The following is a 24,652-nucleotide window of genomic DNA, read 5'->3' as shown; positions in this document are numbered from 1 at the left end:
TGGAGCAATGGATCCAAACTACAAGAAAGAAGATTCCACCTAAACATTAGGAAGAACTTCCTGACAGTAAGAGCTGTTCGACAGTGGAATTTGCTGCCAAGGAGTGTGGTGGAGTCTCCTTCTTTGGAGGACTTTAAGCAAAGGCTTGACAACCATATGTCAGGAGTGCTCTGATGGTGTTTCCTGCTTGGCAGGGGGTTGGACTCGATGGCCCTTGTGGTCTCTTCCAACTCTATGATTCTATGATTCTATGATTCTATGTATATGTATGTGTGTGTGTGTGTGTGTGTGTGTGTGTGTGTGTGTGTACACATATGGTGTTTCTTTTTTATTAATTTAAAATATAATAATGTACAAATTGCTGGTCATGTTTGAGACTTTGGGAAAATAATTGTTTATCCAGTACTAAGAAATCGTTAATAAGATGAATGGAAATTTTAAAGAGCTGCTTGACATTTCATTCTTAGCGATCTGCAGAAACAAAAGAGAGGCTGAATAGATTTCTAACGAGCATTCCTAATGTTAATTGAATGCTTATGAGAGAGTGTCCATGGGAGTGTGAGAAAAAGATTAACTTTATCACAGCAGGTGACTAAGATGAGCAGTAGCATTTAGGAGTGCTTACAAAATTATCCCTACCTGAATTTCTCCCTGGATTTTAGGGGGGGGTTGAGGGGGAGATACCTGATCTTCTTCCTGGAACAGCACAGATGTGTTAATGTTTTGCCAATTTTTCATTCTGATAACCAGACATTATTCAACCACAGAGAACGCACAGTTTTGTCATTTTCTTTGGTGTGCATTTTGTTCCTCCATACGGGTTGGCTCCAGTTCGGCATATGTGTACACTGATTAAATTTCAGAGGGAAAAGAAAGTGTCATCTGATTCCACAATCATGTCGGGACTCATTTTGGTGCCGTGATCTCATCTGTAGGCATATGCATTGGATCCTGTTACAGGCATCTCATAACACTCATTCTGCATTCGTAAGAAATAGATCTTTTAGCGCAGCCACATCCACACTTTGGAACTCCCCGCCCATTGAAATCAGGCAAGCAACTTCACTTTGTTCTTCTCAGCAAAAACATTTTTGTTTGGGCGAGCCTCTCCAGATATGTAGAATATTTGCACAGATTTTAACCTGTTTTTGGCTGATCATTGATTTTAATTTTATTTTGAATGTTTTAAACAATGTTTTTAAACTGCTTTTAGTTATGTAAACCACTCTGAGGTTTTATTACTATCAAACAGAGCAGAATATAAATCTTGTGGAGGGGAGGGGGGCGGACATATTAAGGTCAGGGAGTCAAGATGAAAACTACAGCAAATATTTGTCATTTCCAGAAATAATTTTGATCCTCTCTCAAGTTAAAGAACAAGGAAAGCAGGGTGAAGCACAGGGCAGAACCCCCCCCAAAAAAAACAATAACTTGTGGAATTTGCTCCCCACAGAGGTGCGTCTGGCTGCTTCATTGTACAGCTTTCAGAGAATGCTAAAGAAACATTTATTTACCCTGGTTTTTGACGCTTGAGGCAGGGGCAGATTTAGGTTTGTGCAAGTAGCACAGGGTGCTGAGCAAATGGGAGGGGGCACTGTCTCAAAGCCCGGTAAGCATGGTGCTGGGCTTTGGGAAAGAGGTGTGAGGCTCTGACAGGGTCCTAGAGTCCTCCCGCCTCCTTCTGAAAGCTCAGGGGTAGGCAACCTAAGGCCCGGGGGCCAGATGCGTCCAGTCGCCTTCTCAATCCGGCACGCGAACGGTCCGGGAATCAGCGTGTTTTTACATGAGTAGAATGTGTCCTTTTATTTAAAATGCATCTCCGGGTTATTTGTGGGGCATAGGAATTCGTTCATTGTTTTTCTTCAAAATATAGTCTGGCCCACCACATGGCCGGAGGGACGGTGGACCGGCCCATGGCTGAAAATGATTGCTGAGCCCTGGCCTAGCAAGCACTTTTCCAACTTTGGGAAGAAGCTAAGAGACCTTTCCTCACCTTGGTGAGTTGATCTTGCTCCTGGAACTTCTTGTGTGTCCTCTTCTGCACCCTTTCCAAGTCCACAGTATTTATTTTTTTATTTTGTATTATTATTTTTTGAGACTAATAATCTTTCAACATGATGACGAATAATCACCTCAGGTGTCATTGATGTACACAACACCAGTTTCAGCGCCAACCAGCATCCTTCTAGCTCATCGTGTTATAGATACAAAGAGTAGCATGTTATGGGACATCCTCACATAACAAGTTTCCTTGTTCCAGCTCTGTATTGGTGATGGCACTGATGGCCTACAGTAGGTGAGATGAACATTTTGACCTCCAGATATGGAACATGGTCAATGGCTAGGGTTGATTAGAGTTGTAGTTCACCCAACAACTGGAGGGTCAAAGGCCCCTACACACCTGGAGTAGAGAAACATAATTGTGTGATATGTAGTGCCAAGGAGGTAGCCACTGACCATGAGGGGAAACTAACCAGGATGTGGAACAGCACATGCACCAGTTTTCCTACTACTTTTCAGTAGACACAGCTCATGTGCCCAATAAGGATGGGGGAGTTAATTTATTTCCTGAACATGACACTTTCATATGTGTTCCCCACTAAGTCTGCTGCATCCCATTTCTGCCTTACTCTTAATTTTTTTAAAACACACACAGAAAGATCCCCATTTAAATCTCAGTATTCCAACAAAAAACAAATTCCTAAGCATGCTATCTCTCAAAAGACACACTTCATATTTCAGAAAATTCAGAAAGCCGGCGAATTACTAAGCTCCAATTTGTATATTTGCCCAGAAGGGATGGAACACATCAGCCCATATTGAAACTCAACTTCTTCAAGCTTCTTTAAGCATCCCTACTATCTGGCTGTCAATCGGAAAGCATTACATAACAGTACAATGAGACCAGCACAATGGTTTGCACTGAGAGTGAACACTCTTCCCCACAACCTCCTCCCTCTCTCCACACACACACACACACACACACACACACACACGTTCTCCTTGTTTGAAAGTCATCACACTCCCATTTCAAAGCTAAGGAACATATTGTTAAAAAAGAAGTTATTTGCCTTTGAATAAAATCAATTTTGGTTGTGATTATTTCAGCCTGATGCTGAAGTACCCCAGGAAACTCATCAGCTTTCCATATGAAATGAACTGTGACGAGCCGTCTCCTTTCAGTAAGGCCACTGCAACATGCCGCTCATTGAAACTGATTACTATTCAGACAACGTCAATTTCATTATCCCCGATCGATTCCCAGAGAACAAAAAAAATAAAAAAATAAAATAAAATAACCCTCACTCCTTAACGGCCTTCATTCTTGTCACTCCTGTTGTGAGCGCGGAATGAACAATAGTTCAATTCAGTACAACGGACCTGCAGACTGGCGATTCTCTGCAGAATTGGGAGCTGCCTGGCCTGTCTTATTAGCACCCCTTAGGTAAATGGCTGCTTGCAGGATTGACGACTTGGAGGAGAAGTCCCGCGAGAAGCAACCGGAGGAAGACTCATCTCCCTGGAGGCTTGTGCAATTTGATTTGTGTACACAAGGCAGGAAGCTAATTGCTAATTGTTGCGGACACATGCCGCAGAGCTGCAGTAACATATTTAACAGCACCATACATCATGAGAAACCTAGTTTCCTTTTCTAACAACGTCTAAGCGTTTGAGAATTTCTGGTGTAACAACAATATGGGCTCTAGGGAGAATATGAGTCCCTTGCTGCAACAGCTCTGCTGGTTACTGGTCTGTTTCCGGGCACAATCCAAAGTGCTGGTTATGACCTATAAACAGTGCTTCCCTCCAAGAAAAATAGGTGCCAGAACTCACCATGAAGTTGTTACAGTAAGTCGCTGAGTGACTTGGGGCAGCCTTGAACAGATGCCAGTTTGACAACAGCCGTGTTCACTGCCTGCGGAAGTGCTAAACACTACAGTAAGCTGTCTGCCTAGCTGGTTTTGGGGTTGCTCCTGGTTCTGGTGCAGGTCAAATAAATGCGCCCCTGCCTCCTTTGCCGTCGGAACTATACTCCACCTGGTGGGGAAATCACTGCCTATAAAGCCCTACATGGATTAGGTCCAAGCTATCTGAAAGACCATATCTCCTCATATGAAACTGCCTGGGTTCTGAGATCTTCAAGGGAGGCCCTTCTCTCAGTGCCGCAATCTCTACTGGCAAACTCAGAAGGGATGTGGGAGACGGCCTTTCTGGAAGCTGCTGCTAGACTTCAGAATGCCGTTCCCAGAGAAGCTAGACTGGCTTGGTCCTTGTTGTCCTTCCGACAGGAGGTGAAGACTTTCCTGTTCCAGCAGGCTTTGGGGAACTGACAGCTTTTAATGGAAGGGCTTGTGCTGTGCTGTTTTAATAGATTTTATTTTTGTATGTATGGAAGTGAGAGCTGGACCATAAAGAAGGCTGATTGTCGAAGAATTGATGCTTTTGAATTATGGCGCTGGAGGAGACTCTTGAGAGTCCCATGGACTGCAAGAAGATCACACCCATCCATTCTGAAGGAAAGCAGCCCTGAGTGCTCACTGGAAGGACAGATCCTGAAGCTGAGGCTCCAATACTTTGGCCACCTCATGAGAAGAGAAGACTCCCTGGAAAAGACCCTGATGTTGGGAAATACTGAGGGCACAAGGAGAAAAGGACAACAGAGGACAAGATGGTTGGACAGTGTTCTCGAAGCTACAAACATTAGTCTGACCAAACTGCGGGAGGCAGTGGAAGACAGGAGTGCCTGGCGTGCTCTGGTCCATGGGGTCACAAAGAGTCAGACACGACTAAACGACTAAACAACAACATATTTGTATGTAGTTTTACTTCTATCAATATTCATTTTATTCTTTTTTAACAATTGTTTTTTGCAGTTCTTATTTTTGTCTGTAAGCTGTTTTGAGTCCCATCTGGGAAAAGGTTGTACATACATACATACATACATAATTAGCATTTATACGTATATATCATAGGGATGTAGGAACTTGCCTACATTGGTCCACCTAGATCTATCTATTGGTCCATTTAGCGTCTACTGCCCGGTAGTTGCTCTGCATCTAACTTGGGAGCTGTTGCAAAGCATGTGCTCTACCTCTTCGCCACAGCCTTTCCCTCATCACTTTAAAGCACACTGCAAAGCATTTCACATATATTATCTCAATAATCTTGCTCTGGTATTGCTATTATAGTCTAGCACAGGGGTAGGCAATGTGGTGCCTTATAGATGTTGTAGGGTACAATTCACATCATCCCAAATGAACAAAGCCTTATGGGGAATGTTTGAAGGAGTTGGGCACATTTAGTCCAGGAAAAGAGGAGACTGAGAGGAGACTTAATAGCCATCTTCAAATAATAATAATTAATAATAAATTATTATTTATACCCCACCTATCTGGCTGGGTTTCAAATATCTCAAGGGCTGTCACATGGAAGAGGGAACAAGCTTGTTTTCTCCTGCTCTGGAGGGTAGGACTCAAACCAATGGCTTCAAGTTACAGGAAAGGAGATTCCGACTAAACATACAGGAAAAAAATTCTGGCAGTAAGAACTGTTTGACAGTGAAACAGTCTCCCTTGGGAGATTGTGGACTCTCCTTCCTTGGACATCCAAAGAAACTGAATATCCAAAGGGCTACCCCATGGAAGATGGAGCAAGTTTGTCTTCTCCTGCTCCAGAGGGTAGGGCCCAAATCAATGGCTTCAAGTTACAAGAAAGGAGATTCCGACTAGACATCAGAAAGAACTTTCTGGTGGTAAGAGCTGTTTGATAGTGGAACAGACTCCCTCAGAAGGTGGTGGACTCTTCTTCCTTGGAGGTTTTTAAGCAGAGGTTGGATGGCCATTGGTCATGGATGCTTTAGCTGAGATTCCTGCATTCCAGGGGGCTGGGCCAGATGACCTTTGGGTCCCTTCAAACTCTACAATTCTATGATTCTATGATCCTCACCCAGCCTGACCAAAGGTTAGGGATGCTGGGAGTTCTTGTACACAACATCTGGAGGACTACGCTTCAGATAGTAGGACATGTCAATACCAGGTTAAGTGTGCATTGCATTGCAAACTTAAGTCCCTACGCTGCGTCAGCTCTCTAAGTCAATATGTAAAAATGCTGGCAGACTCATCAGCTCCCACAACTGAGAGGCTATCCTGCCCACTTCCCCCAAGATCCACAGGATGGTTAATGAAAGCTGATACGTTTAATTCAGTAGCAGCAAAACCCTGATGATTGTTGAAGCAATTACCAGGGACTGCTAATTAAACTGTTGAGGCTTTTCGCTCTGAAAGGTTTGCTTCAAAACCTTTCCTCAAAGGATGCCCCAGGGATAGCTAAGCAAAACTGCTGACTCTCTCAGAACCGTCATAGGATCAGGCCTCAGAATGTCTTTGATTAATACCAAGGGCGAGGTGGAGCATCAGAAAGAAGGAAAGATAACCACTAGGTCCAAAATGCTGAAAAGTGCACACTTTTACCTTACACAGAACTGTTTTTTTAGATGCTGCCTGCAAAGTAGGAATTTAAAAGTAACAATTTATGGCCAAAAAAAAGTGGGAGGGAAGGAATAGAAAAAAATGAAAAACAAAACAAAACAGGGCAAGGTTGAGTACAGTTTCAAAAACAACCAATAGGAACAAAAACTATGCTAAGAATGCAAGTGCCAAGTCTCAGAGCCAGGGAGTAGAGAAGGGGGAAATAGGCTGAATGCTAAGCCTGTTTAGCTCAGCCTCATGACAAAGCAGCACAGATCACTATTTTAAAGGCTTGTTTTCCCTTTGCCAAGCCAATGGCTGAACAGGGTTTGGATCCAGTGTAACCTTACGCTGGCTTGCTTTACACCCATTTTTGTGTGCATAGGATTGCTCCCTTAGAGACCCACATGAAGAGCGATTCATAAATTAATCAAATAATCACAGTAATAATTAAAATAACCCCTTTTCTTACGTTGTGCATTGCTGTTAGGCGACGTCATTTTTTATGGGTTGGTGGTATACAGTCGCAAGTGCTGTACATTTTATGCTGACGTGCCTCTTTAACTTTGGAGCAATTTCTATATGCTATCACATTATGGGAGGAAACACCTGGGCTTCAACCAACACTGTTCATTATAAGCCTCTCACCGTTGTGATGCACACACAAGGGACAGCCTACTAATTCCTTCTTACCTACAAACAGGTGTTTTATGGCCTTCAGAAATTGTTCCGGGGCATTGTGTTAAGTGCTGGAGAAATGTATATACGCACATACCGTTTTAGGATTTTCACTAATTCCCTGCTGCAAGAAAATACCGAATGAAGGACAAAGTAAATCCATCACGTTGCTGATGAACACAAAATCATACACCCCTAGAGACCTGCAGGGATGCATCTGTTTGGTCGGGTAGCAAACAGGATGCCCTCCAAATGTTGCTGGACTATCATTACCACCATCTTTGACTAGGGATGGGGTAGAAATTTGTTTTAGGTGATCCTACCAAATCTGCACATTCCAAAATAATACGTGAATCAAAACCGTCACAAATCTCCGAATTTTGCATTCAGAGTTCGCCAGCTAAGTAATGTGTACAGAAATGCATATAGTAGGGGAGAAACGTGCATAAAAAGGTATACATTTGTGAAAATAATGTACACACCTTCATTATATTGCATTTGCTTTGCAAAAATGTGCCTATTGGGCAAAATTGCAAGAAAAAGTGTTTTTTTAATTATTCAAAAAATGCTTAATAAAAGAAACGTGCACTAAAAAACTCATTTTCATGAGGAATTAATTTTAATTCAAATTGCTGCAGAAATGTGGAAAATTGAATTTAAGATCAGAAGAGTTAGGTATGGAGAAATTCAAAGCGGATCAATCCATCCATCCCTATCTCTGACCACTGGCCATACTGACTAGGAATGTAAGGATTTGTACTCTAACAACATCTGGAGGGCATCATATTGGCTACGCCTTGGCTGGCATATGGGGAATAGTCTTATGGTGAGTTAGTTAGACCAATGGTCCATATAGCCCAGTATTTTCTGCAGTGTCTGGTGGGAGCTATCCAGGGTTTTAGAGAGGGGGTTCTGAAACCCTTACGTTGAGATAACGGGTATTGAACCTAGTGACTTTTGCAGGCAAAGGATGTGCTCTACTGCTGAGTTGCAGCTTGAGCTCAAAGGGAATCTCAGCTGCATTTTCACACACCTTCCACCATCACCACTCTTGTCTTTGGACCTGAAGGGCAGCAGAATGGTTTAGCAGGTAGTTTTGGATAAGACGAACCATTTTTCCTATTGTTTGGATTCTGCTTCCATATTGGCATGACTTATTAGTGGATAATTATCATGTGTATTTATTAATGCAATATCTTTTGATGAGCCTATCTATATGACTATTTAAGTTTTGTTAGTATGTTTTGTAATTGTGAGTGGATTATCTTGAAATGTTGCCATATTTTATTATGTGAACTCTTTTGATAGCATGAGCTGGCCTGAGCATCGTTTACCACAGAAAAGTAAGATACAAAGAAACTGATGACACGGACATCATTTTACCCCACTTATCTGCTGGAGAATGGCTGAAGCTCAGTCACAGAGTGCCTGGCTTTGCAAAATGTCCCTGGTTCAATCCTTGACATCTCCAAGTTGGGCTGTCCCTTCTCTGAAATCCTGGAGAACTACTGCTTCCCAGTACAGTCGTATCTTGGATCCCAAACGCCTTGGTACTCAGACGTTTTGGCTCCTGAATGCCACAAACCTGGAAGTGAGTCTTCTGGTTTGCAAACGTTCTTGAGAACCTGAATGTCTGATGGGGCTTCCATGGCTTCCAATTGGCTGCAGGAGCTTCCTGCAGCCAATTAGAAGCCGCGCTTTGGTTTCCAAACATTTTGGAAGTCAAATGGACTTCCGGAACAGATTCCGTTCGACTTCCAAGGTATGACTGTACAGAAAATACTGCTCTGGATAGACCAACAATCTGACCCCGTAGACGGCAGCTTCCAGCCTGCCAATATTTCTCCTCCATTGTTGACAGAATAATACAGACAACCCGCTCACAAATTTAGATCCTTGTACACCACTGTTGAGTTCTCAGCATATAAATGGCAATCTACATTTACTGGAAGATAAGTTTCTTTTGGTGTTATGGTTGGAAGCACTGCTGATGACTACAAAATGAAAGCTCTCTTTGTGAAATGTCCTTCCTTAAGGGATCGCCACCCCAAAAAAAGCAGCCCAATGAGAACTCATCATTCCCAGTGGCCATGGAATACTGTGAGTGGTGGTAGTGGAAAACCAGGAAGGGAATAGGAGTGGAACACAATGGAGTGTCCTGGGAAAGTGCATGTCTTATTGGAACCCTGAACATTTTGTTGATGATTGTAGCTATACTATGAATAGCTCTGTGCTTAGGGGTAGCAGAGATTCAAACAAGTTAACACATAGTTAAGTAGAACATCTGCCCCACCTTCTGCCTCAGTAATTTTCAGTGTGGCATCTGCAATGCCAGACAGAAAAATCCAGTGCCTATGGAGACAAAAAGCTCTTCATTTCTTTTGGATTTTTAATGCATTTCAGACAGCTCTGGTGATATTCAGCCCCGTTGTTCCGAAGCTTGACTAGCTCTATTACTGTCCCTTTTTGGGTGCTCCTTTTTCAAAATTCCTCTTTTGGGGGTCTTAAATACACAAAAGCAATCATCTCTGCCTATGCTTTCAAACTAATTAGCAAATTCAACACAAGCCAATAATTGGAACGCTAGTATTAAGCATTTCTGCAGAGCTTCAGAAGAAACACGGTTTGCCAGGAGCAAATGCCAAGAGGGGGCAAAATGCCAAGAGAGGGCAAAATGTCTTGATTCACAAACTGGACTGTGGGAAAGTTGTGCATTTTAAGAAAGTTAGCGGTGTTCTCTTTATATTACTAAGAAGAGCCACAGCAGTTCTGATATCAAGATCTGCCAAGATGAGCAGGATCCACTGGATCACTGGCTGGGGGCATAAGTCCCCATCCTCCACTCAGCTGGAGAGACCAGGATATCTCTCCTATCCCCAACTGGCTCAGCCGAGCCCTGTAGATCTAAGGTCATATAAGGGGCATTCCAAAGGTGTGACAGGCTTGGGACCAAAAGGGGAGAAATTTAGGGTTGATCCTAAACCCCTTCAGATCAGTCCCATGACCTGACAACTCAGCATAACTTAGTATTGCAAAAACAGTGCTGTAATTCAAACCTCACTCGCTGGATCATTGAAAGATTCCATCAATGGTATCTCCGAAAAATTTTACACATCACCTGAGAAGACAGGCGAACTAATGCTAGTGTACTGGAAGAAGCAAAGATCACCAGTGTCAAAGTGATGATTCTTCAACATCAGCTTCGTTGGACTGGTCATGTTGTGCGGATGCCTGATGATCGTCTTCCAAAGCAACTACTCTATTCCGAACTTAAAAATGGAAAGCGTAATGCTGGTGGTCAACAAAAGAGGTTCAAAGACTCTCTCAAGGCAAATCTGAAAAAATGTAATATAAACACCGACAACTGGGAAACACTGGCCTGCAAGCGCTCCAACTGGAGAACAGTCTTTACCAAAGTTGTCATGGGCTTTGAAGACGCTCGAACTCAGGACAAAAGGGAGAAACGTACTAAGAGCAAGTTATGTTTGGCAAACCCTCACTGTGATCAACTCCCACCTGGAAAAACTATGTCCCCACTGTGGAAGGATGTGCGGAACCAGAATTGGCCTCCACAGTCACTTATGGTCTCACTTTTAAAACCATGTTTATGGAAGACAACCTTACTTGGCTACAAGTGATTGCCAAAGAAGAAGTAGTAATTAAAACACTATTTTAAAGTCTTGTTTTCCTTCTGCCAGGCTCAGGCTGGCTCAGCCGTAGTGCAGTTTGGATTTGGTATACTATATGCCAGCTTAATTCATGCTATCTTGCTATATGCTTGCTTCTTGTGTATAGGATTGCTCCCTAAACCTATTCTATTTTTTTTTACCATAGCTGTTCAGTGTGTTAACCAAGGAGTAGGAGGAACAATTAGTATCACAAATGATCTGAAACAGGCCTTGATGCCTCATGGCAGTTCCACACAGTGCTTAAAGTCCACGGGAGTATCTGGAGTTAACCATTTCAATCCAAAGCAGAGCCTCAGGGAGGGAACTGAACAAGAGAGCTTACACAAGTAAATAGCAAACAACTTAAAATAAAATAAAATAAACACCTTGTGAATATGGTTAATGCTGAGGGAATAGGGGGTTAAAGAGACACTATTAAAAAAATATGAGTGATAAAGTTCTAGAAATGTGGGTATTTGATTCAAATAACTTGTGGATGAATGTTTCTATGTTCCTATGTAACAGATGCTGGTTCTCATTTATGTTAAATTTATTTCTTAAAGAGAAGCAGCATCTCTACTTTCCTTCTGGAAGGAAAACTTCCCCCGCACAGTAGGCATGTTATACAAGAGTATGAAAACATCTGAATATGTATAATGTCGGCAGGCTTGATAATCACTGCACAGACCTGGAGCATCCAAAATTGAATTTAGACAGTTTCTATGATCAGCAGGATCAGTTGGTAGTGGTTTTCCTGGGGCAATACCAATTGAGGCTAATGTGCAGGGTGGGTGGGTGGCGACAACACACATTCTGAATGCCCTTTAAAATATAATAATAATAATAATAACAACAACAACAACAACAACAACAACAACAACAACAACAACAACAACAACTTATTGATACCCCACCTATCTGGCTGGGTTTCCCCAGTCACTCTGGGCGGCTCCCAACAGAATATTAAAAACATGATAAAACATCAAACACTAAAAACTTCCCTAAACAGGGCTGCCTTCAGATGTCTTCTAAAAGTCTGGTAGTTGTTGTTCTCTTTGACATCTGGTGGGAGGGCATTCCACAGGGTGGGTGCTACTACCAAGAAGGCCCTCTGTCTGGTCCCCTGTAACCTCACTTCTCACAGTGAGGGAACCACCAGAAGGCTGTCAGCCCTGGACCTCAGTGTCCAGGCTGAATGATAGAGGTGGAGACGCTCCTTCAGGTATACTGGGCTGAGGCCGAGGTGCATCCAGCCTTCTTGAGAAGTTGTATAATGGAGGTGCTAGATGCACCTCTATGGGGATGCAGTTCCACAACTTAAAGTCTGCCACAGAGAATGCCCTCTCCAAGGCCACCAGCACTCCAAGCTTCTGAGGGTGGTAGAGCTACCAAGAGAGTATATTCACTCCTTATAATCAGCTAATGAAAATACTGAGCAAGACATACATTTGCCAACATCATACCATTGCTTTTCAACCACACACGTACCTGTAAATCTGTGCAACATCCTTCGCTTGGATTTCTTTCAGAATCTCGGGGCTGAGGTGAGGATCACTTGGTTTGGGAGGTGGTGGTGGGGAAGGAGGGCACCGTACGTGTCCATAGTAGCCGATCAAAACCCCCAAAATAAATAGACTCAAAGCAGTGCAAAATAGCTTAAATATCCAGCAAAAGCTGTACCGGTTGCTCTTTGGTGGAGGCCTTGTATAATGGGAGACGTAATCTGGATCTTCCTGAAGCCTCTGGAACCTCCCTTTGGGAGATGCTGATGGCTGGATGGGCTCCAGGTCCAGGTCCGTGTTTTGAGTAATTCCCACTTGTTGATGGACTGTCCCATCCAGCCGGAAATGGTCAAAGCCAGGCTCCTCCAGTTCTTTCTCCATATCCCATTCTAGCTCCAGGGAAGTGGCTTGGAGGTCATCACTATCTAGATATTGTGCCCTCTGGTCTGCGCCGACTTTGTGGTACGCCATCTTTTTACCTGTGGGTTAAAAGGATAAAGTCAACCCAAAGGCAATGAATTGTTTTAAACAGAGTTCTAGGTTGTTCTTTAATGCATTGATCAGATGCAGATTCATAAATGCTGGGAGATTTGTAGTGATCTGGTATTCTAGCCTCTTTTATAAGTAGCTTTCATATTTTTTAAAATCTCCAAACTGTGTAACTTTATTTATTTGGAATCCCCCCGCCCTTTCCGTTACATCTCTGTTGCCCCTTTTGTTGCTTATTGAAGGCTTTCCTTTTTCAGCAAAGCTTTTAAGTGGAGAGTCCAGTCTGTATTGTTCATTTATAAATCAGGATTTGTATGCTGCTTAGGGAGTAACCCAAACCCAGGACTGAGTGGAGTTCAGAAAAGGTGGATCTCTGGCTGAGGTCTGCAAAGGGAGTAGAGGGAGTGAAGACCCTATTTAAAAATGTGCAGGGTGAGAGCTTCTCTTATCTTGGGGTTGTTAAGATGCCAATCAGCTCCCGGCTGCCAGGTATGATTGCCAATCAGGTCAAGGCCACTGGCATGTCTTACAAGCATTTGAAACACTATTTAAAATTCCTCCTTGGTTTGAAAATACTAACGGTGAACTGTCCAGAAGGGAATCCCTTTTTATGCCTGGCTTTCTCCTGTTGGGGAATAAGTGAAATGATGAATATGAGAGTTCACCCACACCTCTGCTTGCCCCATGCCCAGAAAAGGTTAGTAGCCCAAGCGGTTTTCTGCTTGCTGCATGCTTTCTAGACATGAGTCCAAATGGTTTTGCCTTCCTCCCTCTGCTTTCTCCTGAAAAATTCACTCTTTAGTGCTAAATTAGAGTAAATGTTGATCCAGGGAAAACCCAATTGGTTTTCCTGGGTGAAAGCAGCAGCGCAAATGGAAGTGAGGATGAGCCCCGACTGAGGACTCAGTGTCCTGTCATGCTCCTTCCCATTGTATCTGGTCCCCTCCAAAGTTTTTTGCACTCTGACTCCCATCAGACCTGGCAGGCATGACCAATGATGCAAGTTGTTGCTTATAGTGCTTCTCAGTAAAAAGAATGATTCAGGGAGGATAAAAAAGCATTTTACCAGTCATCTACCCAAGTCAGGAAGTGCTGGCTTATGTTGAAACTTCCAGGGTGACATTTTGTTCTCTTTAATTGGTCAACAAAAGCCTTCCATCTGGACAGAATGCTTTATTCGTTACCTGTATATAAATGCACAGTTCTTGAATGTCTCGTTAATTTACTTGGAATTTGTCCTGCTGATCTGATTTAATCTCCTCCAGTTACTTGTTGGGTTCCCCCCTCCTTCGTCTCTCTCCCATTTTAAATGAATCAAAGTCACTGCCTGGTTGATATTCTTAGCAAAATGGTTTCCTTAATGGCAGAGTATGACAGTGGCAGTTCCAGGCATATTTCTATCTCAACACGCGCACCCTCAAAGTAGAACTCTGACCTCTAATCTAAACATTCAAAGTCAATTCCCTACAAATCATTTTCTAAACTGACTGCAGGGACGAGACATCGTTTTCATTCATACTTTGACAATAGACATTCCATCACATAAGCAGCGGCAATTTAACGCTTTTCAAACAGCAGACAGACCCATCAATTAGAATGAAATGCAGATACAGATATTAACTCCTCAATGTGACGGGTATCTGACTGACACCCGCATCGCGGCCCCCTCCCACTCCTTGTTACACATTAATAAATTTTCTTTATCTAAGATCCATCTTCCAGATAGCGTTTTCTGGGTCACATATTGGATGAACCTACTTATATGCGGCAGCACAGAGAGGGAGTTGAGCAATCGTATTTGAAAAGGGGGGAAAGGAGATTACAAAATACTCCAAAATGCAGATACAGCCCACTGTATGTTAACACAAGAGAGGGAGAGAGAGAGGGCACCCTATCTAGATCTACACTGCTCCTAATTTGCAAATCCTATTTCCTTACAAAGGATTAGCCATTTGGAGGTCCTCGCCCACTGACAGTGCCCCAAATGACATTGCTAATAGACTTGCCACCAGCACATAATAACTCTCCAATGATAAAATGTTTTGTAAACCCAGCACACACTCTTCAGTCACTCTCCTGTCCAGTTGCTGTTGCTCATAAAGTGGTTCTATCAACATCGCAAACATCTGGGCTCTACCAGTGTTAGGAGACACATGCCTGAAAAAAAATCACCTAATGTTAATATAATTGCCATCACTCTAGAGTCCAGCAGTGAACAGGCACTGAATCAGAGGCAGAGGTGGTGAACCACGTTTGGCTTTAAGCATGATAGCGGTGATCAAGGACTCACTGAATCCAAGGCTAGCAAGCAGGAAGCGGTTGAACTGGATCCCAGAGTGCCAGGGCCTATACTGCTTGGTACTACATTAACCTCACAGCTGGATTACTACAATGTACTCTTTGTTGGGCGACCCTTGGTCTGGAGGTTGCAGCTGGTGCAGAATGTGGCAACTAGATTGCTTGTGGGGCCAAACTTCTGCCAGCATAAAACACCTTCCTTGTCGAAGTTGCACTGGCTGCCAATCTGCTACCCGGCCAAATTCAATGTGATGGTACTAAGGCCCTATACAAGGTTCTTGAGCGGTGGTTGTGGACCAGACCCAGACACTCCTGGAGGAAACTGATTTCCTAGATCCATCTCCATTGGAGTTTAGGCCCAGTTTTGGCACAGAAACTGCTTTGGTTGAGAGAGAGAGACAGGGAAAATTTATCAATGTTAATTCTCCTCAACCTCTCATTGACTTTCAATAAACATTGACCATAGTATCCTCCTGGAGCAGCTATCCAAGTTGGGCGTGGGTAGACCACTTTGCAGTGGTTCCAGACCTACTTGGATGGTTGTTTCTAAAGGATGATGTTTGGGGCATGCTCTTCAGCCCTGTGGAGCCTTCAACGTGGGGTTCTTGAAGGCTTGATTTTATCCCACATGCTGCTTAACATCTACATGAAACTGCAGAGTGGGGTCATCCAGCGTTTCAGAGTATGTTGTCAGCAACATGCTGACGACACACAGCTCTAGTTTTCCTTTATGTCTGCAGGTGAGGCAGTGTATATACTGAACTGATGTCTTGTCTTAGTAATGGACTGAACGAGAGCCAACGAACTGAAGCTCAATTCGGATAAGACTGGATGGTTCCCTTGACCGGATGGATGGGAGGTTGCCTGTTCTTGATGGGGTTACACTTCCTCTGAAGGAGCAGGTACACAATTTGTGGGTGCTTCTGGACCCTTTGCTGTCACTTGAGGCTCCATGACCTATCTGGACAGGGATAACCTAACTTCTGTCGTCTATGCTATGGTAACCCATAGGTTAGATTACTGCAATGGGGCTGCCTCGGATGGTGGTTCAGAAACTTCAGCTGGTGCAGAATTCAGCGGCCAGGTTGCTCACCGGGGCAAGACACTGATCCTGGTCCAACTGCACTGGCTGCCAGTTGGTTTCTGGGCTGAATTCAAAGTGCTGATTTTGATCTATAAAGCCTTAAATGGCTCAGGACTACAAGAACCAAAAGGCCCGCCTCTCCCCATATGAACTGACCTGGTTTATATTCCTATAGTAAACATATTCTTATAGTAGAATCTCCAAACCATACAAGAATGACCTAGTTAACAGGAACCAATAGTTTTCAGGTGCTTTATAAATAATTTATGTAGAGTTTATGTGGATTAAAGAGAGCACTGGAAACATCAATTTGCAATAAGGTTCCATTTGTGCTATACATTTAAAGCAGTATCATAATAATTTAAGCAGCCATGGTTTTCCCCAAAGAATATTGGGAACTGTAGTTGCTTAAGGGTGCTTAGAGTTGCAATGAGACACTTATTTTCCTCGCATAACCAGAATTATCAGAGTTCCCTTTTACAGGGAATTCAGCGACAATCTGGGATAGCTCAGCCGATAGAGCATGAGACTCTTAATGCAATGGTCATGGGTTCAAGCCCCATGTTGGGCAAAAGATTCCTGCATGGAGTATGTGTGGACTAGATGACCCCCCCCCATGGAACTTGCCACTTTGCAATTCTATGATTCTATTGTTAAATCACTCTATGAACTGTAGCTCTTTGAAAGGGAATCAGGGTCTTTTGTAACAACTCTCCGCACCTTTGACACATTGTCACGGTCCGGTTTACGGGTGATCGAAGTCCTGGCTGGGGACATCGGGACTGGAGGCAAGATGGCGGGGTGGGAGCAGGAACAGGAGTCCAGAAGCCAGGAGTCAGGAAGTCAAGAGTCTGAGGGTCAGAGAGCTGGGAGTCATGAAGTCAAGGGTCCGAGGATCAAGAAGTGAGGAGTCACGAAGTCAAGAGTCCAAGGAGCACAGAGTCACGAAGTCAAGGGTCCAAGGAGCACGGAGTCACGAAGTCAAGGGTCCAAGGATCAAGGAGCCAAACGCAACAAGGCTGGAAACGTGTTGCTGTGGCAAAAAGCCAAAGGGAAATGCTGACCTTATATCCCTTCCCGGCTCTTGACACCAGGTGCTGTGAGTTACCAATCGGCCTCACCTGTGCAGCTGCGCCTTGCCTCTTCAGAACAAACTTAGGAAGGCCCCAGTCCTGCACAGTCCTACTGGTCACAGGGCCTGGCTCCTGCACGCACTCCGGACACACATGACAGTTCCCAGAATTCTTTGCGGGAAGCCAAGACTGTTTAAAGTGGTATGATTTCTGGGGCCTTCTGGCGGTTCCCTCATTGCGAGAAGCAAAGCTACAGGGAACCAGGCAGAGGGCCTTCTCGGTAGTGGCGCCCGCCCTGTGGAACGCCCTCCCATCAGATGTCAAAGCAATAAATAACTACCTGATATTCAGAAGACATCTTAGGGACTTAGGGAAGTTTTTAATGTGTGATATTTTAGTGTATTTTTGGTTTCTATGGAAGCCGCCCAGAGTGGCTGGGGAAACCCAGCCAGATGGGCGGGGTACAAATAATAAATTATTATTATTATTATTATTATTATTATTATTATTATTATTATTATTATTCTATTTTAAATGTGTAGTGCAGATGGAGTCTAACTCTGAGCCAGAGAGTAGTATCACGGTTACGTGAAATAGCACCCCTCCCACGATGTGTTTTCTATCCAGTCAGCTACAAAACACAGAAGTCCTTGATCACCCAGATGCCAATATTTGTGTGGATTGCCTCCACTTAAAACAGCAGTAAGGAATGCTGTTGTTTACTGACAACTCGCATTATCTCTGACCATTGGCCATGCTGGCTGAATCTGATGGGACTTGTTGTCCAGCGAGATCCAATGAGGGCTGCAGGTTATGCACCACTATTTCAAAAAGTCATAACATGACACCACACCACATGGAATCGATAGACAGCCCTCAGAAACAATGTTTTGCATGCATGCTACAGCAAAAGCAAAGCCAAACATGGAAGGCTCTAAAATGCTTATTTTTTATGGCACTGGAAGTAAGAAGTCAGCATTCCGGCACAGCTGCCTTCATCCTAGTCTGCATATAAAACAGAACGCAGCGGCAGCATGTCAAATCAAATGGTTGTAAGTGCTGACTCTTAGCAAAACAAAACCAAAAAAATAAAACAACACACACAAAAAACCAAAAACACAGAAGCCAACATATATCGGCAGCGTCCAAGCACTCTGCATTTACAACCGTTTTAAAGGAATATTTTGGTCAGGAGGATGCATGCTAATCAAGAATGCTTAAGTATCTGTCCACGTAAGCATATCATAAAAATGGTATAAAATTGCATTTAATGGCTGCTACTCTGAATAAGCAATAACCATTTTTCTATGTTGCCTATCGCAGCTATTTCCCACTGAAAGGGAGTACTCAGAGGAGGGCTTTTTCCTCCTTTAATTGGAAAGGGTTCTCTAAATAAGATCAAGATTTCCTAAGGAGCATTCATTTTCTCACGGGAAATTCATGCACTAACAAAAACGCTTTCAGGAGAGCTTCACAATTGTGTAGCTGGAGGAGGTATAGAATAGGACCTGCATTAGGCAGACTGCGATGGTAGAATGAAAGGGCAGTGGGTTTTTTCCAGTGAGTTAATTCATGATTACAACATTTCCCCCCACCAAAGAAACACCTGTGTGTTTGTAATATTCTGTTGGGAGCCACCCAGTGTGGCCCAGCCAGATGGGTGGTGGTGGTGGTGGTTGTTAACAAACTACAGTTCCCAACATGCTTTGGGGGAAGCCATGACTGTTCAGGTCATTTAATAATGCTTTAAATGTAAAGTACGAATGTGACCTTTGACTATGGACCTTTGCCATTCCACCTCAGGCAGTGAAATGACTTGGGTTGGTCCTGTGTGGGCATTTGCAAAGCCTCTCTGAGAAATGTCATTATTTGTTCATCTTTACTAGTCACCTCATAAAACTGAATTCTCTAGGTGAAGTGCAGCATTAAACAGACACGCCAAAATACGATCAGCTCAACCCTAAAATCCAAGCCAGAGTGAGAAAGTAATACAAATTGTATTATTTATAAAAAAGTATTTCCACGCCACCACATCACAAAATATCAAGCTGGCCGTGTAAGCAAACATACTGTATAACAGGTAGGAAGACTGAAATCACCTCACAAGGGTGAAAAACCAACTAGCATTGGCATGCTTTGTACACTCCTGGTCACCTCACATCAAAAGGAAGATTCTAGAATTGGAAAAGGTTCAGCCCAAATTATCAAGGGAATGGAGTGACTCCCCCCTCCGCCATAAAGAAAGGTCTTTTTAATTTAGATAAAAGCTAAGAGGTGACATGATAGAAGTCTATAAAATTATTCATAGCATGGAGAATGTGGATAGAGAAAAGTTTCAATCTCTTTCATGTAACAGCTAAATGTTGGGAGATTCGCGACAGATAAAAGAGAGCGCTTCTTCATGAAGTGTGTAGCTAAACTGTGGAACTCTCTCCCACTGGAAGATGTGATGGCCACCAACTTGGAAGGCTTTAAGTTGGACAAATTCATGGAGAGCAAAGGTATCAATGGCTACTAGCGATTGATTCCCACCCATGGGAGGAAGGACAGAGATGCTCCAATCATGTGATCTAAACACATGGATATACCATAGGCTATTTTAAATATGGGGGATTTGCAAAAGCTGAGGTTGTGCAAGGGAGACAAAGTACTACTTGTGATGTTCCCCCGCCCTCCCCAAAAAAACTACTGTCAGAATGCATTAAAAATATATCTAAATTTTAACTGCAATCGACAAGATTTATGTTTTCTTAATTTTGAAGCCATTGTGTGCAGGTAGTAATCATTTTCTTTATTTCGTGAAGCACAGGTATGCATGGTACCCGCACATGACTAACGCAAGCCGCATTTGCGCCCCATTATACAATATATTTCTCAGTGAATACTGGTGTGTGACAGCTGAAGTAGGTGCAGCAGGTTGCTATGACAACTGCTGTGGGTGGAAACTAAGGCAAGTATATTTATTTTCACAACGTATGTGCATACACAAGCATACATCCTAAATGCATAAGCCCCCATTAGGATGTGTATGAAGAGTCTGGCATCTTGCGAAATGCTCACTTTTGGCAGATGTTACACTCGTGGAAGTAGACAAATTGTATTTAAGTGAATCTGTATTGACAATTATAGAAACTTGGTTGTTTGAAGTGGCTTTCTCATGGCCGTATTGATTTTCCCGTGAAGTGTGTTCTTCCTTCTATCCATGCTTCCTTCTCAGGTTTTCAGTTCAAACCCCTCAGGTTCAGTCTATTCTTGTGGTTTCTTTTTTTAATCTGACCTGGGAAGCAAACCTTGTATAGAGTCTAGGGCACAAAGAGGATGTGCGCTCTTGATAGGAAGGGGAGAGACTGGACAAGTTGTGGGCTGAGGTCCAGAATGTCAAAGGTGACACAGAATTTCAGATATTTGTCTCCAGTTTCCTATTATTATTTACTAGCAGCCTCGTAACCCGGCGTTGCTGAGGAATTCAAAGAAACCAAAAAACTCAGGGCAGTTTTGAAAGCTCCAGTCAGCCATCTTAATTGAAAATGGTGTCTGACTGTATGTTGACATAGACAAAAACTGCTTGTTATGCAACGGCTGGTTAAAATCAGTGAAGTCCTTGAAGGTTTTAATCCACCATCTTGATTCTAAAGAGAATCAAACTGTATGCAAAGATAGAATGGAAAAGAAAATCCATGCTCCTTAATAAAGCTCTGAAAGGTTCGTTCCACCATCTCAATTCAAAATGGGATTCAACAACAACAGCAACAAAACCTGCTTTTTTATTTCATTCTCTCTCTAGGGAAGCTCGCCTGGTGTCTTCATTACATATCTTTAGGTGCCAGGCAAAAATGTTTCTCTTTAACCAGGCCTTTGGTTGATTGAACAAGCTATGATCTTTTAAATGTGTTTGCGGGTGGTGGTGGGGTTGATTGGTTTGTTTTATTATGTATTTTGTATTTTTATGTTGTGAACCGCCCTGTGATCTTCGGATGAAGGACAGTATACAAATTTAATAAATGAGAAGAAGAGGAGGAGGAGGAGGAGGAAGAAGAAGAAGAAGAACCATCGTGCAAAATGTGCGCATAAGAAGTGTCATAACACATAGCGAACCAACAAACTGCTTTCCAAAATATATAGCAAATTTTTAGCTGCCTCAGATTTGGTGACCTCAGCAAGAACGTTGAAATCCCCCAAGACCAGCAACCAGGGCTTTTTTTTTTTTCGGCCAGAAATCCCCAGAACTCAGTTCCGGCACCTCTCAGGTGGGCACCATTGCCATTTTAAGGGAGAAGTTTGTGGTAAGCTCTGGCACATCTTTTTCTAGAAAAATACTGCTGCCAACAACGTAGCCATTTTCAACACCACAACCGAGACCCCCACTGTCAGCTCAGACAAGGAAGACTGCAAAGTAGTGTTGCAGGAATTTATGTATAGGTTGGGGGGGGTTGCCCCTCCAGCAGATACCATGCACATGCAGCCCACTACCAAAATTAGCACAATCACGTTTGTGATTTGTCCCCACAAAACACTTCATCACAGTTTCTTCCTATCTATTCAAAGGGACTTTGAGGCATGATACCAAATGTAACAATTCACTGATAAATGTATCTATGTACTGGCTCACTGGGAAAACTTCAGATATGTGAGCTCAGCTACTCAGCAGCCCCTCTGCCTGAGTGATAATTCCTGGCACCTGAGTGCCAGACAGGTAGCCATTCCAGGAATAACAAACCCAGATGAAGACAAAAGGGTGTGGTTAACTTGGCTGGGAAACAGGGAAATGTAAAGATCTCTTTTGTTACACTTGATGGGTGTTCGGTGGAGGGCAAGGAGAACCATGGGGCAGGGTCCAGGATGCTCAGATTACTTCCACCAGACCTCCCCTTTCATGATGTAACCATGATGTATTAGTGATGTAGTTTGGGGGGGGGATGTAACATGGGGATTAGCAGCTAATAAAAGTTTGGGTGCTCTTTTGTTCGGGGCTTCCATCTTGTTCCACCTTGTGGCAGGTGGGAGTCCTGTCGCTACAGTCTTCAATAAAGACCAAGCGTACTGGCTGCTGTTTTGCTTTGGTATTCCTGACTGGTGTCCTTGTTTTTTGTCCAAGGGAGCCCTCAGATTTCTCCGTTAACAGTAGCAAGGACTAGTAAACCAGTAGAATCCTTAATCTGTCCTGAATGCCCAATGCAAGGCACAAACACTCTAGATTCCCACTCAAGAAGACTGAAGAATTGAATTCTTACTACATTGATCCCACTCCCTGATCCTCAGGCCTGCTCTGATACTGCATCAAATACCCAAGTGGGCATAAGACTTCACCTTGCTCACCCAACCAAGTCTTGGTAATATAAGCCAGGTCGGTTTTCTCATGCACAATCAAAATTTGGATGGGGGGGGGGAGAACTCATTTAAAATAAATCCTGTATGTGCTCCTGAGATACTAAAGATACCAGAGGCAATGGATATTGCATTACAGTCTCCCCACACTGTTTCTTCTATTAATTAAAATAGATCAAGGCAGTTTGCAATGTAACAAATAATTAAAATAATAAAATCCTGGCTAATTGTAAAGGAAGAAGAGCTAGCTGACAAACCAATTAAAAACTAATACATTCAGGAGATTTAAAAACTTCACGTCTTAGTAAGTTAAATGCCTGCAAATATGTATCTTAGCACAGCAATGGAAAACCATCAATGAGGCCACCAGTGATGTCCTTAGGTAAATTTAGGCCCAGGAGTTCATGGTCCTATAGGAGGCTCTCTTAGTTAGTATCAAAATATGATAAATTTGTCCTCATGTTTTGTAGGGGTCCTCCTGCTCATTCAGTTAAGTGGAACCATGAACTTCTATCCCAGATTGGTACCCAGACAACATCACTGGCCAATGCTGCCATTTGGAATAAGAATGTTGCAAAGGGAATCAGTTTGATCTTTTCCTCTCCTTCCTCTTTTTTTTTTTTTAAAGAAAAGACTCTTTTCTTATTAAAACAGCAACAACAGCTAATCTCGATGGGAAGGAAAACAATCAATCAGCCAGCAGTCCACACAGTGTCAAAACTAATCTGATTCCCTTCATCATTTCTAAGGAGAGCCTTTGCAGCAATGCAATGTCCTTTCCTCAAAATTCTCCTGACCTCCAGCTCACAAATCTCTTCACCAGAGTATAAACAAAGCAAACTCACTGTGATCTAAATAGGAGGGCATGTTCGGAAAAGGTGAAGCAAAACTGTTAATTAAATTATTCTTATTATTCTTCTTCTTATTATTATTCCTTGTAAGTTTCACCTTTGTTCAGAAAAGTGATCAGGGTTACTCATACAAGCATGCTTCTGCCTGTGGGTTCTTTGTTGCCTCCTTAACTGTGCTCAAAATTACCAGGCTGCGGGGTGGAAATGCCCTCTTGTGATGTCCCCTTGGGGGTATAATTGGGAGCAGTCAAGGTGTAGTTTGTGGATTTCATTCACACACATACAAGCACCATAAATTGCTCCTGAACTCAACTGATCAATTCAACTTACAGTTCAAAACAAAGATACCTAACCTGAAACATCACCTTATGACCCCCCTTTTTTTTTGGCGTTTTTATCTTTATTCATTTTTAAAACACATCACAGTTATCCTTCTCTCTCCATCAGAAATATACACAAAAGAGATACTGAAGTGTTGGAAATAAAGTAAAGTTGTATAATGAAGTATTGAGACTTCCCTCCACCCCAACATGGGTCCTCTACATTTCTGTATTAACTGCATATTAAATAATATCTAGTTTTTATTTATCCATTATTTCCATGTTATGTCACATTGCAGGAGTCATTCAAGGCCTGCCAAAGATTTCAGGTGTTTACAGTGATCTTTTAGGTATTGTCTATATTTGTCCCACTCTCTGTTAAAATTTTGGTCGTCATGATTCCTAATTTTCCCTGATAATCTTGCCATCTCAGCGTACTTGAATAATTTTGTCTGCCATTCCATTTTTGTCAGTATATTATCTCCTTTCCAACATTGGGCTAATAACATTCTCGCGGCCCCGATTGCATGACCTTTTTGTGTGTGTGTGTAGAAAATGCCCACCACACCAAAAATCCTAAAAGTTTTGACCCCAAAATTTAAACAGGGGCTATTCAGCACGGCTATAAAAACACCAGCTCTAATGACTCCAGATTCTTATTTCAGTGCTCCTCACCAGTCTACGTCTTCAAAAAAGGCCCCCTCTTCTACGTGGCAATTAAAATGCAAAATGACATTTCATTTTTCAAGATATATATCTTCCCACCCACGCTTGCACATATGTAGAGAGGCACAATAGCTTCCATTTAGGTGAGGCGCTCATGGCTCCTCGTTAGACAAATGCATCCCGAAATTAAAAACGACAAAGGGAAAATTGCACATTTGGAGCTTTTTAAAT

The 24,652-nt window shown here is 42.9% G+C and overlaps 1 protein-coding gene across 3 annotated transcripts in view; it reads right to left on the bottom strand.

The window, feature by feature from the left end:
* Window positions 1-24,652, bottom strand: part of NAALADL2 (N-acetylated alpha-linked acidic dipeptidase like 2) — a 740,348-nt gene that overhangs the window by 375,179 nt on the left and 340,517 nt on the right. For all 3 annotated transcript variants that reach the window (XM_053390588.1, XM_053390586.1, XM_053390587.1), the window contains one exon: window positions 12,302-12,794. In XM_053390588.1, coding sequence (XP_053246563.1) covers window positions 12,302-12,786 — 485 coding nt within the window. In that variant the 5' untranslated portion in view covers window positions 12,787-12,794. The remainder of the gene's footprint in view (window positions 1-12,301; window positions 12,795-24,652) is intronic.

Source organism: Podarcis raffonei, chromosome 5, assembly GCF_027172205.1.
Source record: "Podarcis raffonei isolate rPodRaf1 chromosome 5, rPodRaf1.pri, whole genome shotgun sequence".
In the NCBI taxonomy this organism is placed as follows: Eukaryota; Metazoa; Chordata; class Lepidosauria; order Squamata; family Lacertidae; genus Podarcis; species Podarcis raffonei.
This window is presented reverse-complemented; position numbering and strand designations above follow the sequence as displayed.